Source organism: Falco cherrug, chromosome 3 (genome assembly GCF_023634085.1).
Source record: "Falco cherrug isolate bFalChe1 chromosome 3, bFalChe1.pri, whole genome shotgun sequence".
Taxonomy (NCBI): Eukaryota; Metazoa; Chordata; class Aves; order Falconiformes; family Falconidae; genus Falco; species Falco cherrug.
This window is the reverse complement of record NC_073699.1, coordinates 111,729,271-111,744,432: the sequence shown is the minus strand read 5'-3', so window position 1 is coordinate 111,744,432 and position 15,162 is coordinate 111,729,271. Positions and strand designations below refer to the sequence as shown.

The 15,162-nt window shown below is 44.0% G+C and overlaps 2 protein-coding genes across 5 annotated transcripts; one reads left to right on the top strand and one right to left on the bottom strand.

Annotated features, from left to right (window-relative positions):
* Positions 1 to 4: 4 nt before the first annotated feature.
* OTUD3 (OTU deubiquitinase 3) lies at positions 5 to 11,067 on the bottom strand. 3 transcript variants are annotated; one of them, XM_027812279.2, is made up of 9 exons: positions 10,977 to 11,067; positions 6,832 to 6,980; positions 5,950 to 6,062; positions 2,772 to 2,894; positions 1,932 to 2,057; positions 1,265 to 1,361; positions 800 to 981; positions 261 to 460; positions 5 to 173 (listed from the first exon to the last, which is right to left on the bottom strand). In XM_027812279.2, the coding sequence occupies exons 1-8, from the start codon at positions 11,003 to 11,005 to the stop codon at positions 284 to 286; spliced, it is 996 nt and encodes a 331-aa protein (XP_027668080.1). In that variant the 5' UTR covers positions 11,006 to 11,067; the 3' UTR covers positions 5 to 173; positions 261 to 283. The 3 variants fall into 3 exon arrangements, with proteins under 3 accessions (XP_027668080.1, XP_055562265.1, XP_055562264.1); XM_055706290.1 differs by lacking the exon at positions 10,977 to 11,067 and adding an exon at positions 7,649 to 7,848; XM_055706289.1 differs by lacking the exon at positions 10,977 to 11,067 and adding an exon at positions 7,649 to 7,848 and having other exon boundaries at positions 5 to 460.
* On the top strand, positions 10,950 to 13,483 carry RNF186 (ring finger protein 186). 2 transcript variants are annotated; one of them, XM_055706291.1, is made up of 2 exons: positions 10,950 to 11,074; positions 11,160 to 13,483. In XM_055706291.1, exon 2 carries the CDS (start codon positions 11,683 to 11,685, stop codon positions 12,601 to 12,603), a length of 921 nt encoding a protein of 306 aa, XP_055562266.1. In that variant the 5' UTR covers positions 10,950 to 11,074; positions 11,160 to 11,682; the 3' UTR covers positions 12,604 to 13,483. The 2 variants fall into 2 exon arrangements, with proteins under 2 accessions (XP_055562266.1, XP_005444052.2); XM_005443995.4 differs by having other exon boundaries at positions 10,965 to 11,074; positions 11,600 to 13,483.
* The last annotated feature ends 1,679 nt before the right edge of the window (positions 13,484 to 15,162 follow it).

The window sequence follows — 15,162 nt, the reverse complement described above, 5'->3', positions numbered from 1 at the left end:
GCTGTGTGAAGAAAAGGTTCTCACCTTTATATAACTCCAAAATTATAAAAACATGTCTCTACATTTTGTTATTTTCAAACAACTCTTCTCACACAGAAGCCGATGCAGAATTACCAAGTAACTGTTGGCCCCACAACTGAAGAAACAGGAAGGTCACAGGCGCTTGGAGATCTCTGCAGAAACAGATTTTAACATAATAGGTGCTTGGAGATTTGCTTAAGGGGAATTTTGTCTTAATCAGTTTTATTTGCTTTTCTCACCAAGGCACTCGGAACACATTCGCTCATATGTTTAGGGCTGCCATGGCCTTCACCAAGGTGACGTGGTTGTTTGAGTCTGTGTCTCTCCTGCTGCTATCTGCACAGTTACTCTTGTTGGCCAAGACCTTTTGTCGGTGCCTTTCTTCCTGCCGCTTCTTCTTCTCCACACGCTGCTGTTCCTTCTTTTGTTTTTTTGATACCTGAAAGGGAAGGATGAAAACAGAGATGAAAGCACACTTTTTTTTTTTCTGTGCAGTTGAGGAAAAATAATACACTGTAAAGGAGACAAGCAGATATCAAAGCAGTGGCCAGAGAATGTTTATTCCAAACTACTTATCAGGACTTTTGCGTCATTTTGGGAAGACTGCCACATGTCACTATTAAGTGTTTGAGAAATCACAGCTGTAGCAGCAACAAAATCCAGTAGGAAGAAGCTCTTTTTAATTCAAAGGAGAGGGCAGTTGCTGATTAAACAATCCTAAGCATTCCCCTGATCATGAAAGGGCGTGCAAATCACTGCCAAACCACACTTCACATACCTTTGGGTTTCTGCTAGCTCGATTCTCTTCATCGGATCTAGCCTGTCCTTTGTTATTTTCTATTTCACCTTGCCGCAAGCTCCGATTTCCCAAGATTCTTGAACCACTTCCATTTTCTTCCCACAGAGTTCTGCTACACGATTTCTGATCTTTGCTCAGGGGATCATGCTGCTCTTCAGTACCTACCAATAACAGAATTCTTTCTCAGACACACTCTATGCAGAAGCAGTCTCACTGTCAGCCAATTTCTTCTGCCATAATTTCTGCAACAGTGGTTTTTTTGGAAGCTGGATTGAATGTGCTCTCACTAACAACCTGCCTGAGCACAGAAAGGCTGAGGTGGGAGCACAGCCGACAGCAAGCTCCAACTCCTACTGTCCATGTTGAACTGCTGTTTACAGTGAACACTAACATCATCAGACAGCGCTCTTCTGAAGCATCACATGACAAACTCTGTGTACTTACTGATTCTTTCCACTTCGTTCACTTGAAAGATGGCAAATATTGCAGATTCTATATTGTAGTCTTCCACTTCCAGAATCTGGCTTACTAAATCAGTGTCCTGTCCACAAGATGAGAAAGATAATACTGAAGAGAGCTCAAATCACTGACATACACTGATTTAACAACCATCTGCACCACTGAGAGGGGGTTGCTGTCTGCTTTCAATTAGCCTGTATTCCATTTCTGAAAAAGGTGAGGGGGAAAAAAAGACTTTAAATCCTGAAGATACCAGGAAAAAGGAACGTGCTGTTTCAGTGTAACTGTTTCACTGGGAACTGTTTCAGTCTGCAGGAACCACACAGGCTACCCAGTGACAACCGCCAAGTTAGCTAGTCATTTGGGATGTTCAAGTACAGACATCCTCAAAGGATTTCAAATCTTACAGAATTTGTTTCAAAGTGATTTTTCTGAGATGTTGCACGACAAACCTGCCAAAATTATTAGGTATCCATACAGAGCACCTTTCATCTGCATTTAAGGGTTGAGTCTAGGATGAAATGCATCCAGATTTATGGCTGCAGTGCTGAAATTATCCAAGATGAGTATTTTTTTACGATTCTTCCCAAGGCAACTTTCATGTATCAAGAAGGTTTGAACATTAAGCACAAAAAGGCTACTCAATACTTACTGAACATCCAGTTGCATTACACACTTTTTGTACAGCATCATCCATTTCAATTTCAATCTCATCTTCAGAGTCACCCTTCTGCGGCTTCACTTCCTCCTCCTTATTTGAATCATTTTTGCAAAGCATCTGCAAGAAAAGCAAAGACCAGCAGATCACACAAGCATGCAGCGATTTCATGATATGCAGTAAAAAAACATCTGACATCATAATGAATTTATTTATTATGGCACACTTGTCTCAGAAATATCCTCTGCCAAAGCATCTTGGAAATTGTGTAACTTCTTCATCACTGACACCATTTCCCACGACTCATACGCTACTGAGCAAGCTCTCACATACTACAAAATTGTGCATACCTGTAAATAATCACTGGCTTTTTAAATGCAGTATTTATCTTATTACAATACCACACATTACACAGTTGTGTGCAGAGAATCTCAAGGACAGCACAGCTTACTCCTTGACATGAAAAAGTGAGATATGAAGAGGACAATTGTATCCAGCTGTTGCCTTTCCAGCTCTGTCCTCCCTCCCCTTTGTTTCTGCATTCAAGGTGCATAAGTATGTAACTTAGATGAAGTTGCTTCAAGACTTCTACAGCTCATATCACAGCAGCAGATTTGGGATTGATTTCCAGCCCAGTAATTTAAACACTTCACAGCCTGTCTCAGGACAGCAGGCAGCACTACTTACAATGACCTCAGGGGCTTTCCTATGCCCAGCGTGACACAGGGACCAAACTCTCAGTCTCGATGCAAATGAGAAAGGAAATGAACTGGTCATTTTTATCTCTTTTATTTATTACCCACAGCTGACTCAGGTTGTTCTGCCATAACCAACCTCCATCTGAAGATACGCTGGAGCTTCAGAATCGTCATTGATTCTCCTCACACTGTCATAGTGCTCTCCATAACGATATGCAATATGCAGCTCCCTCACGTTATTTTTATCTGTGCCCCGAATCTAAATAAAAGAAACAAATTGCAAATGAGCATTTGGAATCAACTTCAGCATTGTATTTTTCAAAGTATTATTTTTTTTAAGCAATGATAAACACTGTGATTGGAAGCAAAGTACGTGGCTACTGAAGCATCTTTAAGAGTTGACCTAATAATCCAGATGTGCCTAGAGTAACAACAGAGCTTCTGTCTCAAGGATCATATTTGAAAACCAGATACACAACATTGGGTCAGTTACGTCATAACAAACAAAACATGGTATGAAAATATTTCAGTGGACAGCTCTTAACTATTTTCTAAAATTTCCACAGGAGCTGTGAGCTTTCTTAATTGCCTTTCCCAGGCCCAGTCGCAGTGACAACTCCCACTGAGTGTACAATGCCTTCTTCCCCTCAAACATGAAGGAAATAATAATAAAAAAAAAAAAGTCCAAATTATGACCACAGTGGAAACACATCACCCAGACTAAGTGGTGTTCAGCAGCTGGGACGAGATGCTGTTTTAACAGTTAGCATTCAAAGTGGTTATGTTTTGTTTTTTAAAGAAAGACTAACAGAAATAAAGCCAAACCATGAAAACGTACTAACTCGATTCAGGAGCACTATTAACCACCAAACATTCCTTTGCTTTGTCAGCACCAAGTACAGCGGTTTCTGTAGAAAATTCCTGCTCTGAGTATTATCTGTACTGATGCAAGAATCATTCTACCCCAACCACCAGTGTCTCAAGTTATTAGCTAAAAGCTACACAGCATTCCAACTCTTACAAGGAATGCAGAAAATTACCTGCATTTGCAGATCTCCTTTGCTTACCTGTCAAGCCAGAGTTCAAAGATCTGACAGCCTTTCTGGAGAAGATGTCAGTAAGCAAATGACAACAAATGCTTGCTTTAGGGCTCCACAATTTCTCAATCCTTTTACATCTTTCAATCAGCTTATCCTAACTTAGGGAATATACACCAAGTCACCTTTCAACCATGTCTTCACTCTGCGTTGCTCTAATGACTTCAGATTTCACGATAGAGATTATCCATTCATCTATTTCACACTTGCTCACCTTTAAGTTCCAACTCAACACTTGGTTATACTTAACTTCTGCCTTTTATCCTGTTATTTGACATGTTGGAACTCAGGAAAATTTGTTTTCAACACCTCTCCTCTGCCAGAGCCTCAATGGGTATCTAACAAATCCCAAAGCTCTTTAAAGATCATTCTGAAAATTACCCAATTTAGCTCTCAGTAGTGAAGCCTCTTTTTGCGTGCTCTTTCCACAGTACACTGGAACTGTAAATAAAAGATAGCTGCAGATAAACAAAAAGAAAAAAAAAGGCAAAACCACTGAAAAAAGGTAAGCAGTTATCCAAAAAGCCAATAAAATAGCCTGTACATCTGAGCTAACTTGAAGCTCTACATTTACAGTCACTATCAAAAAAGGTAAAGGGCGTTTAAAGCCCTAAAATGTCCACGCAGAGATGCCTACCTCCGAAGAGCTTTTGATTAGGCCAGAGATTGAGATACAAGCTGGAGGTCCTGAACACTTCTGCTCACATCGTTCCAGCTTAGCTGTACTGGATCCAAATGGTTCTCTCAAAATTAAAGGATAACTCACCATCTGCTTTAGAGGAGGGAGATATTCACTCTATCTGCTTTAAGCATCTTGCTCACCTGCCTCTCTGGAAATGCTCTCTTTGGAATCTCATCTTTCTAAAGTTTTGTTGGGCTCCAAAGAAGAAAGGGGGAGGTGGGGGGGTGGGAAAGTAGGTCGACATATAGAAAATCAAGAAAAAAAGGTGTCCTGGGTTAGTCAAGCCCACCAACTTGCTAACATTGTCATCATGTTTGTGACGCCTTACATACTTCAATGTCCTGATGTATCCTCTGTGCGGGCAGGAGACTCCTTACATTACAACTATTACCTTACGCCAGTCTCAAGAGCCTAAGACAACCCTTTACTAATAAGACTACACTCAGGCAAAACAGAACCTCATCACAAACTCTGTCTTTACAACCCTGGAAAGGTCAATGAATGGGGAAAAAAGAGTTTAAGCTTTTTAAGAGGATATACAAAATATCGATAGGAGTTAAGTACACAGAGGTGAGCACCCCGTTCAAAACAGTAACAAAAACATGAACCGCACCCCCATGAACTCTCCCGCAAGGTTGCTACCTCGGCTCGCTCTCGCAGGTCAAGCAGTTGAGGATTTTAGTTAGCTGTCTTACTGCCCATGGCTGCCACGCAAATGAGCTTAAACTCGTCTGGGTTCAAGAATCCACCTGACACGGTTTCAAATGTATTTGAGACACCATTGACAGTGTTCACCTGGTCCTTTATCTTTATTGCCTTGTTTAATCTATATACTTCATTGGTTCTGCCTGTAAATTGTGGCCAGAAACAATCCTGACTTAAATACAGGTTCTCACTTGCTCAATGGACAGGCAGATTGAGCGTGGACCCATTCCACGGTGGACTTGCCATAGAAAAACAACGAAAAAAAGCAAGCAGGAGGGACCTGATGGGTTGCTTGTTCCAGTGCCCTGCTGTCAGAGGAAACCATACCACACAGTCCTTTCCAGAAGCTGATTAAACACCACCTCAAAGTTTTAAAACTTCTTGCCTCTTCCACCTCATTTCTCCAACTGTCAGAAACCTTCTCATTCCAAATCCCATGCAGAATTGACAGAGCTTCATTCCAACACAGCCGCCATACCCTGTACTTCCATATTTCTGAATCTTATGGTACAGGTTTCCTTAAGCCTGGCTCAAATTCCTATCAGAAAAGTAACCTCATGTGAAGTCCAATCTTCAGAAGACAGGGAAACAGAAACACAACAACAAAGCTTAAAACCAAACTAAAACATGCTGCTCCACGTCCACATACTTTCACACATTCATTGTTTTCTTTCATTCCCTCTCCTCCTAGCTGAAATCTGGAGTGTTTTTGCCCAAGGGTGAAAAAGCAAGCACAACTCTACACCATACAGCTACTGATTCCTCTTTTGTAATGATCAGGAAGTTTCAACACAATTTGTAGGTCACAATATAGAAGTTTCGTTTCTCACCTGCCACAGCGGAGCATTAAGCTGATGAATAACCACATTCATTTGATTGTTCCTTGCAAAGGCCACAATAGCATCGTTGCCAGCAAAGGTACCGGGCTTGGCCAAATTGGTAACTAAAGGAAAAAACATCCAGAAGAGTTGGAAACCTAGTTTCTGGCAGTTCCAGAAGCACTGGAGGGATAGTGAGTAACAAAAATTCATCACAAGCCCAAGAAATTCCGGAAAGAAAATCCCAACTGTGAAACAGTGACTGCTGAAGCAAAAATTTGGCAGGGACAGAAGTTAATGAGTCTTAAATGACCACAGAAACCTCTAAAAAATGCAGTACACCCTTAGATTATGCAAGGCCATCAGCTCTGTGTTAGCTCAGAAGGAAGGAGTGCCACATACTAAAGGCCCAAACCACTTTCATGCATCACCTGCATGGTACTTGGCACATCCTCGAAGCTTTCAGAACAAAGGCTGTATTTTTGTCTGCTTTGGATCTTCCCCTGTGTTACCACCATGAAATATCAAGTGTCAAGGAGAAGAAGAAAGCCCAAGAAATCAGCCACTTGACACTCACCAGCATTCAAGAAGAACTAGGCAATTTTTGCAAGTTCCTTTTGAAAACATCAAATTTTAACTTCTTGGCTTTTTTTGCCTCTCTTTCCTTCTCCAATTTTTTCTTAAATTTAAACTTATTTCCAACACCGATTTAATACAAGTTTAATAGCTCATCATTCTATGGAACAGACAGAAAGGTACACTCACAGTTTCTAAACTAAAGAGAAGCCCTAACATAGTCTTGGAATAAGGAACTGTTTAGTAAGAAGATATGCTTAATGAGACGTAAACACATTAAGCAGTAACCCTTCCACTAGTATCCCATGGAGACCATACCGTGTTTCTCAAAGGGTACATCATCCTCCACAAAAGGCTCAAAATCCTCCCGCTGCTTTATCATGTAATCCACTGTTTCCTGGCGATGTCTGAGGTGGTTCCGCGAGTGCCCCTCAAGCTGATCACCAAGGGCCCGAAACAAACAATTGCTACCGAAAGAGAAACCACCAGTTAGCGTGTGTGAAACATAGCTAACATACACCATTAAACCAACAACTGGCGTAGCAGCAAAAAGATACAGTGATAAAAGGAAAGTATTTGTGCTCCTTCTGCCCAGTTAAGTTCAACAAGGATATGAATGTGAAGTAGCACCTATTCCCTGTACTTTAAATGGCTGCTGCTACTAGAATTGCTGGTAAGAACATAAGGTTTTGAGTGAACATGTCTACAGCTCCAAAAGGGTAAGTCAAGCATGGTAAGACTGCTAGGCCAAACTGTCTTAAACTGACAAAAGACGTAATGCGACAAAGGACAACTCAATGATCTACCAAGCAGTTTCTCAGCAGACATCTAACACCTCTTTCACCCAATACTGATGGTCCTTCCTACGCTCTGCTCAGCAGACCAGGGGAGCCCTTAGCCCCGCCAGGGACCAGGCCTGGGTCCAGCAGAGCCCTCAGCACCCCCGGGGACCAGGCCCTGCACACCCACAAAGCAGAGCCCTCTGATCCCTGTGGGCTCCAGCGGGGAAGCCCCCATCCCTGCGGAGCACTAGCTCCACTCAGCCACGAGGGGAAGGCCCTCAGCTCCCGGGGACACAGGCTGCCCACCCGCCGACGGAGGAGAAGGCTCCCGGGGGCAGGAGGCCGGCGCTCACCCATCGCCCGGCACCTCCCGCAGCTTGAGGCCGAGGGCTCGCAGCTGCCGGGCGAGGCCCCCGCCACCCGGTGCGGGGTCGGGAGCCGGTCCGGCGGAGGGCCGCCGGGGCCGCCGCACCTTCCTGGCTCCGGCGGCGGGCCGGGCCTTAGCCGCCTGCTTGCGGGACATCCCCGCCGGGCGCCACCGCGCCTGCGCCGCCGGGCGCCCCTCACGTGAGCGCGGCACCATCGAGAGCAGCGCGGAGCGGCCGGAGCGCCGCCGCTCTAGCCCGCCCCAGGCGGATTCCTCCAGGAGGAGGAGGAAGGCAGGTGGGAGCACGGGGTCCCGGGAGGGAAACTGAGGCTAGGGGAAGCGGAGGGCTTTAGGGATCAAAGGCAATGGGAGCTGTGAAGGGAAGAAGCGTGCAGGAATCAGCTGGGAGAAGGGGGATCGGTGGGGAGGAGGCTGGGAGCCTGCAGCGAGCATCATTGATACGGTACCAAAATGCTTTGCCCGAGATCGCCACGTTCCGCGCCTCATTAGCTTCCACTGTGAATTACACTCTGTCCAGGGGCTTTTTCCTCGGGGCACGGCCACAGGCTCCGGTGCCTCTCCCAGCAGCCCCAGCACAGCCCCAGCTGACCACCATGACCCCTGGCCGCTGCTTTGGCCACCCTCTCCCGTCACACGCCAGGGCGAGTTACTGCAGACAGTAACCATTCCACACCAGATCCACGCTCCGGGGTGAGCTGAAAAGGAAAGGACCCGCGAGGTGGCACCACGAGAACGTGGCTGACAGCTGCCACGGGAGAGCTGAAACTGTGAAAATTAATTAAATTAATATGTGTAATATGCTGAAGCTTAGTGTCCCATTTCCCCAGGCACGGAGGGAAACTCCTCCAGACCGCAGAAGGGGGCTGGTGACTCAGTGACTCGGCCAGAGTATGGATTTTGGGGGATGATTCCCTGCTGTCCTGGTGCCACTCTTCCCACAGCAACCACAGAGGCCATCGGCAGCTGCCCCCCCTCCCCGTTGCTGCCCCCTCCATCTATTCTCTCCCTCTACTCTGCTTTTCCTCGCCCTACTTTTCTCTGCAGGTATCGCAACAGAATCTGCCTGGTGCTGCCAGTCGGATTTATGCCCAATTCCTAGCAGTCTCAGTTCAGAAGGTGCAGCCAAATGGTTTCACGATGCACGCTAAGGAAACACTCCAAATTTGGGAACAGGCCCTGAGATAACGAGTGAATCAACTCCCTTGGCAGGAATATTACAGACGTGCCACGAAAGCATGTCGTAGTCTAACAAGGCAAGATAAAAATCACCAGGCAGGATTCTCCTGCGAGGTGTTTCAGATCACAAAAGGCACCATCCGCTGCAGCTTTATTCACCACAGAACAACCTCCTTTTCCACCTCAGCGTAAGAAACTCCTTGGCACCCCAAATGACGTGGTGTAAATCTGAAGGCGACCTCTCTGCTTCACCCGTACTTACGCTGGGTAACAGGGGATACAGTGAGAGGCTTCACATCAAGATAAATTTTTTTAAGTTCCTCTTGTTCAGAGTCACAACAATCTGAAAGAGAAGAAGAAGCTCACAGGACTATCACCAGCACCTTCTCAGATGTTTTGAATAGTATTGTGCTCAAAGCCCTATGGCAAGCAAGGATTTTACTCTGAAATGACATGACTACACTTTTATATCCATATCCTGTCATAAACAAGTCCATAAGAAACATTCCATAGAAACATATTTTCTTATGCAAACACACTAAAAGCAGGAAAACAAGATGAGTATATAAACTGACTGCAAATGATTAATGAAACAGTAATTAGCCTAAGTAGTGTTAAAGGGCTATAAGCAATTCAGTTAAGTATAACCTGCATGCAAGCCAGTGAACATCACTCGTGACACCAAGGACAAAACTGAGTCAAAATTAGGGCAAGTCCTCTGACACTTGGCTGAAAATTTCATCAATGGAGGACAACGACAAAGACATATTTTTAATCCACTACGACCAATAAAAATTGGGCAGGGAGATGACACGCTCGCTGAACAGCAGTGCTGAAACCACAGCAAATTGCACGGTTGCAGCCTCCTGAGCCCCCACACTAGATCACGCATCCTCCCCTGGGGTCCCCGATCCACGTGGCAGTAAAGCACAGCCCAGGAAAGCATAAGGGCCTCTCTGAAGCACGAGGACCTCGGCTTTCCCCTTCCCTCAAGCGATTTGTCCTAGCTGCTGACACACATCTGCAGCAAGACAATTATGCCTCTGAAGCAGCTCCGAGTTTCCAGAGCACACAGTCGGAAGGCACGCAAAAATCACTCCCACCCATTGTCAGAAGACAGCACATGGATACAGAGGCATGGATTCATCCCACCTCCTTTTAAACTTGAAGTTAGGAGTGTTGCCCCTCTTGGTGTCTGTTCCAGCTTCCCAACATTGGCAGGACAGTTTCATACTGTTCTAATAATCAAGAATCAGTAATTTTATAAGACATTTCCATTTTGGACATGGGAACTGACAGACCAAATTTGAAACTGCTAAAACACTGTGAAAATGGCAGGTTTCTCTTCCACTTTCCCAGAACTTTTTAACAGCATTAACTTCCTAATAAAGAGGTATGTGAAATGCAATAGAAAATTCTCCTATTTTTAAACATAAAAGAACCCGCTTCCAGGTGTTCTTGCACTTCAAGTACAAGTACCACTTCTGCAACTGAAAGATCTTCAGACTCCTAAAATTTGGGGTCACCCCAAAGTCCATCAAACACTGCAATACGCCACATCAGCAGAAATGTAGCAGGAACGCCTAGATACTTTTACGGTTTGCTTACAACAAACCTTCTACTATTTCTCAGCAAAGAAGAACAAGCTCTTCCCCCCATCATCAGCAAGTTCATGAGATTAGAGTCTTCCTGAACTCCTTGCCCTCCTAAATTGCAGTTATTTCATTTATTTCTGTTGCTTTTGTTGGAGGGAGGGGCTGGCACATGGTAACACAGACAGCTTGAGCATTCAGGTGCATGTGAGGCTACTGACTTGGTACTGCCTGTCTTCTACGGGTAATGCTGACTTAGTCCGTCTTTCTGGAGTTAGTGAACCTTCCTTTTCCACCTTCCTTCCTTCCACAGGATTCTTCCTGACAAACCACCATCTGTATTTTACCCCTCAAATAAGAAGGGAGGAAGAAATTAAGAGACTGAGGGATTTTGTTCAGGCATATATTTTTTTTTCCAGACGAGATGAACATTCACAAAACCACCTAACAGAAGGGCGTTCCTGAGTGCATGAGGTTGTCCTTCGAACACTACAAAAAAGAAAATGGTGCTACCAAGACACTAACCTTGCTCTTGATCTCCAGCTCTCTCTCATGGACTGTGTAAGACCCTAAGTCATGCTTCAATTCACACCTGGAAGCCCACTGATGACTGAAACCAACAGGTACTCTCCTAGGATAAAAGAGTTGATAATAATCAGACATTTAATGCTCAACATTAATAATCTCATTCTTTACTTTGTGCTGTAGGGTACCAGCTCGAGGGTAGTGAGTATTGCTAAAGCAAGAGCAGACTTCCTAGCCAGAGCTCCAAAACTGGTGATACTTATGCTCTCTCTAATCAAAGTACTGCACCCAATACACCAGTGTTAATACCAGATAATTCCTCTGAATCTGTTGCTGTCCAGCAAATAAGTGTTTAGAGACCAGTGAAATTGCTTTCAACAAATAAAGTACTAATTTAATAATAATGGTAGCGCCTGGCTACCACAGTGAAGAAAGCTGCAGTCTGTTAACGCCATGGGGTCTGCTTCCGGACAGAAGTTGCTCAGTGATATTATCAGCCATTGTAAAACATCTTGGCCGTGAAGTTAATGATTAACTCAGGTCCCCATCTCATAAAAGCACCGTATTGTAAGAGCACAACACGCTTAAAGCTAGCTGTCACTAATCAATCATGCATATAACAGGAATAAAGCAACACATATAAGGAGCCAGAAACTCAGAAAATCCTTCAGCTAAGGGAAGACAAACCGCACTGAGGTTTATCTCCATGGAGAAATCCACTGACAAGCCAAACAGTGGAAACAGCTCGACAGCTCCTGGAGTACCTCAGGCCGACAAGGACAGTCCTGTGCTCGCTGCAGAAGGTGCTGCAGAAATGAGCAGAGCAGGACCCCTAACCGAAAACGCTGCCAATGTGAAGGGACTGGGATTTATGGAAGAACATCTTAAAAAAATTGAGACACCTTCAGGCACAGAGCAAGACGGTCCTGATGCCATTAACCCAGCAATTTCTGAAAGAGACTGCCCAAACGCAAAGCCTCTTGTTATGCTAACGAACATAAACCCTTCTGAAGCATGCAGTTTTGAAATGAACCACCAGTGTCCAACCACAACGTCTATTGATACGGACTGCCTAGTCTGCTTCAACAAGTACGATATTTACAGAGTACCAAAGCTCCTGGACTGCCAGCATGCCTTCTGTGCAGTCTGCCTCAAGCTCATCCTCAGGAAAGAAGAGAGTACCTGGATCATCACCTGCCCCCTGTGCAGAAAAGCCACTTTTGTGTCAGGAGGACTCATCCGCACGCTTCAAAATAAAGAAGACATCATGGAGCACTTGGAAAACCCAGATTCAAACCCTGAGGTACACATCTCAGCCATAGGGCTGGACAAAAATAGCTGGACTCTGACCAGCCAAGATGTTTTACACGGAGATGAAAATGTTCCAGCGGACAACAGACTGGCGATCCAGAGACTAGTGCTGCTCCTGCTGCTTGTGGTCATTCTCACTATCCTCATCCTCCCATTCATATACTCTGGGCTGATAAAATGGGTAATTTGTCTCATGCTGACTTTGGGGTTGGTCCTGTCTATGGTGCTTTGCTGCACTCCTAAATTCTACTGGAGGTGTAACAGGGACTCGCTCACCTCCTGCCGCAAGGAGACTCACATTGCTGCCATCGCCTGAAACAATAACCTGCGCTGCTGAGAGAGAATGGACCAGTCCTGCCTGCAAAGCTGCATCCTAGGCGCGCCAGTCAGTTACTGGACTTTGAAAGCAATCATTCACGCAATAAATTCAACAGGTGCCTAAATTGGCCCAATAGCAATGAGTTGTTAAATTTCATTACTGGAAACATAGTCAAATATTTATATGTTGGTGTATACAAGATAAAAATTGTAGGCTTTCCATACAATTTTTATCCCAGACTAATAATTTTGTTGGTTTGCTTTTGTCATTTTGCTCTTCTCCATGTCATTTCCTGATTAGCACTTCAGAACATTATCTGAAACTCCTGACAGATATGTCCTGTGAAAATCCTGTGGTTGTGTTTTCCTGGTCTCTTAACACACGTACACCTTTTCTTGTGACAATGTGGGGAAATGAGACTGATAAATTTAGCCTAGCCTCAGTGGAAGAGAGTAGTTTTAACCCAGATTATCACTTAATCCCTATCACTGCCCAAATGGTTGTTGGTAGGGACAGGAAAGGGACTGGGAAAAGGGGATGTCAGTTGATGCCATTTTAAGTTACACACAAAACTGGAGAGGAGAAGGCAAAATCAACACTCCTGATCTTGAGTCTGTGGCTTGCAAAGGGTAAGGCTCTTAGAAGTTCATGACCCTTCAATATTCCCCATGTTATTTAGCACAGAAATGGTTCCTCTCACCTGAATTCCTTTATCTGGCTACCTGTACCACCTCTCTTCTTGCCCTCTTCATGTTAGGTTCAACATTGCCCCTGGAGATGCTTGTAGAGATAAACAGAAACCTGTCAATTGTTACGCCATACCACATCTGCTATTTTTACATGGAATGTGTCCATTAAAGTTCAGTAATATTAATTACTCATTGACTTCTGTGTTTCAATTCCTCACTGACAATTCACATCAAAACATTTCAGTTTCCTCATTGACAGGAACTACAGCTGAGAAAACATATTAGGGAGTCTGCACAATTGAGCTGGTGAGTAAAGCAAAGCAGTAATGTGTTGGATTTTTTTTCCTTTATTTAAAAAAATACTTAGTTGCTAACAGAATACCCTATAACCCAACTAAAATTAAATTGGAAAAAATCAGGAGTTTGCTCTAGTTAAGTTACATTTTTAAGAGCACCATGGATCTCAGGAGACCTTGGATCAGGCCTGGGGTAAATATTTGTGTTCGATAAGAATGGAAACTGATGTACTCCAGTTGCTCAGTATATAAATATACATAGTGTCTCACCAGCAGATAAAACAGATTAGACTAAGAGGGGAAGGAGCTGTTCTCCTCCTAGGGTCTTGGAAAAAAACAGGTCTGTTTTCTGCCCCAAAACACAAACCTTCAAGGGAAATAAATGCTTTGGGTTTTCTCATATATTTGGACAGCAACTGGCTTATTGCAGAGTACATATATAGTAACATTTGCTAATATCCAACCAGAAAAAAGCTTTTCAATTGGGAAAAGGCAGGTAGCTTTAAATCCAAATACTGTATTATTCCAAATACAAAGACTGGAACAGTTATTCAGCTTTACTGAAAATAATTTTAGAAACTCTTGGCAGGTCTTTCAGCTCATAGACAATTTTCTTGTCGAGTTCCCTTCACCAGCACTAGTGGGTGACTGGTACTGTAAAGGTTTGTAACAATTCGTATTGGCCTGAACGTAGTGTGCATGAATGCATCAGAGTAAGCTAGAAGCGTTAAAGGAAGATCATGTGCTAATTGCTACACTGGTCTCATTCAAACAACCAGATAGCAGGAAGAAACAGACTGTCCTAAAGATAAGATGGCAAAGATGAACTGGACTAGAGCCATAACATTATCCCAACTGGTGGAGGAAAAAAAAAACAACAACAAAAAAGATAAAACTTGGGGAATTTTGCCTGAGGGAAGAGACCAAGCAAAATATCAAACAACTCCAGAAGGGTGTATACATTGAACTCAGTATCAGTTTGTCATTGTCAGTCCAGAAATATAATTAATAGACGTAACAAAATGAAATATAATGAAGAATATAGAGGCAGCATCCCTTGTCCTTGTATCACTCACAATGGAGCTGGCCAGCCCATGTGGCCTTGCCAGCCCATGTGTGTGAACAAATGAAATCAGAGAATTAATGTAAACGGGAAAAATCCATTTGTTATATACCCTGTCCTTCCAAAAGGGTGCATTCAAGTTCTTTTACACTAATTTCTCCAGTGCCAAAAAGAAAAAAGGCCAACAAAAAAGGGCTTCCCTCAAGGCGGTACACAGCAGCAAGAAGGAAGCGCATGCGCTGTTGGCTACCAGTGAGAGATTGGCCCACTGAAAAAACCCCTATGGATCCATACAGTAAGATTAGCAGCCATGGAACTCCAGGTTTCCACCCCAACTGCTTTGCATCAGCAGCTTCCAAGCTTGCATTCAGCAGTTCAACTGAAACATTTCTTTAGCCTTTGAGAGCCACTAACAATCAGCTGATTCAGAGTTCATGGATGTTGGTGGAAGTCATTAGGTCCTAGAACCTGATATCTTTATAACAGCTGTGATTCTCATCTGACAAGA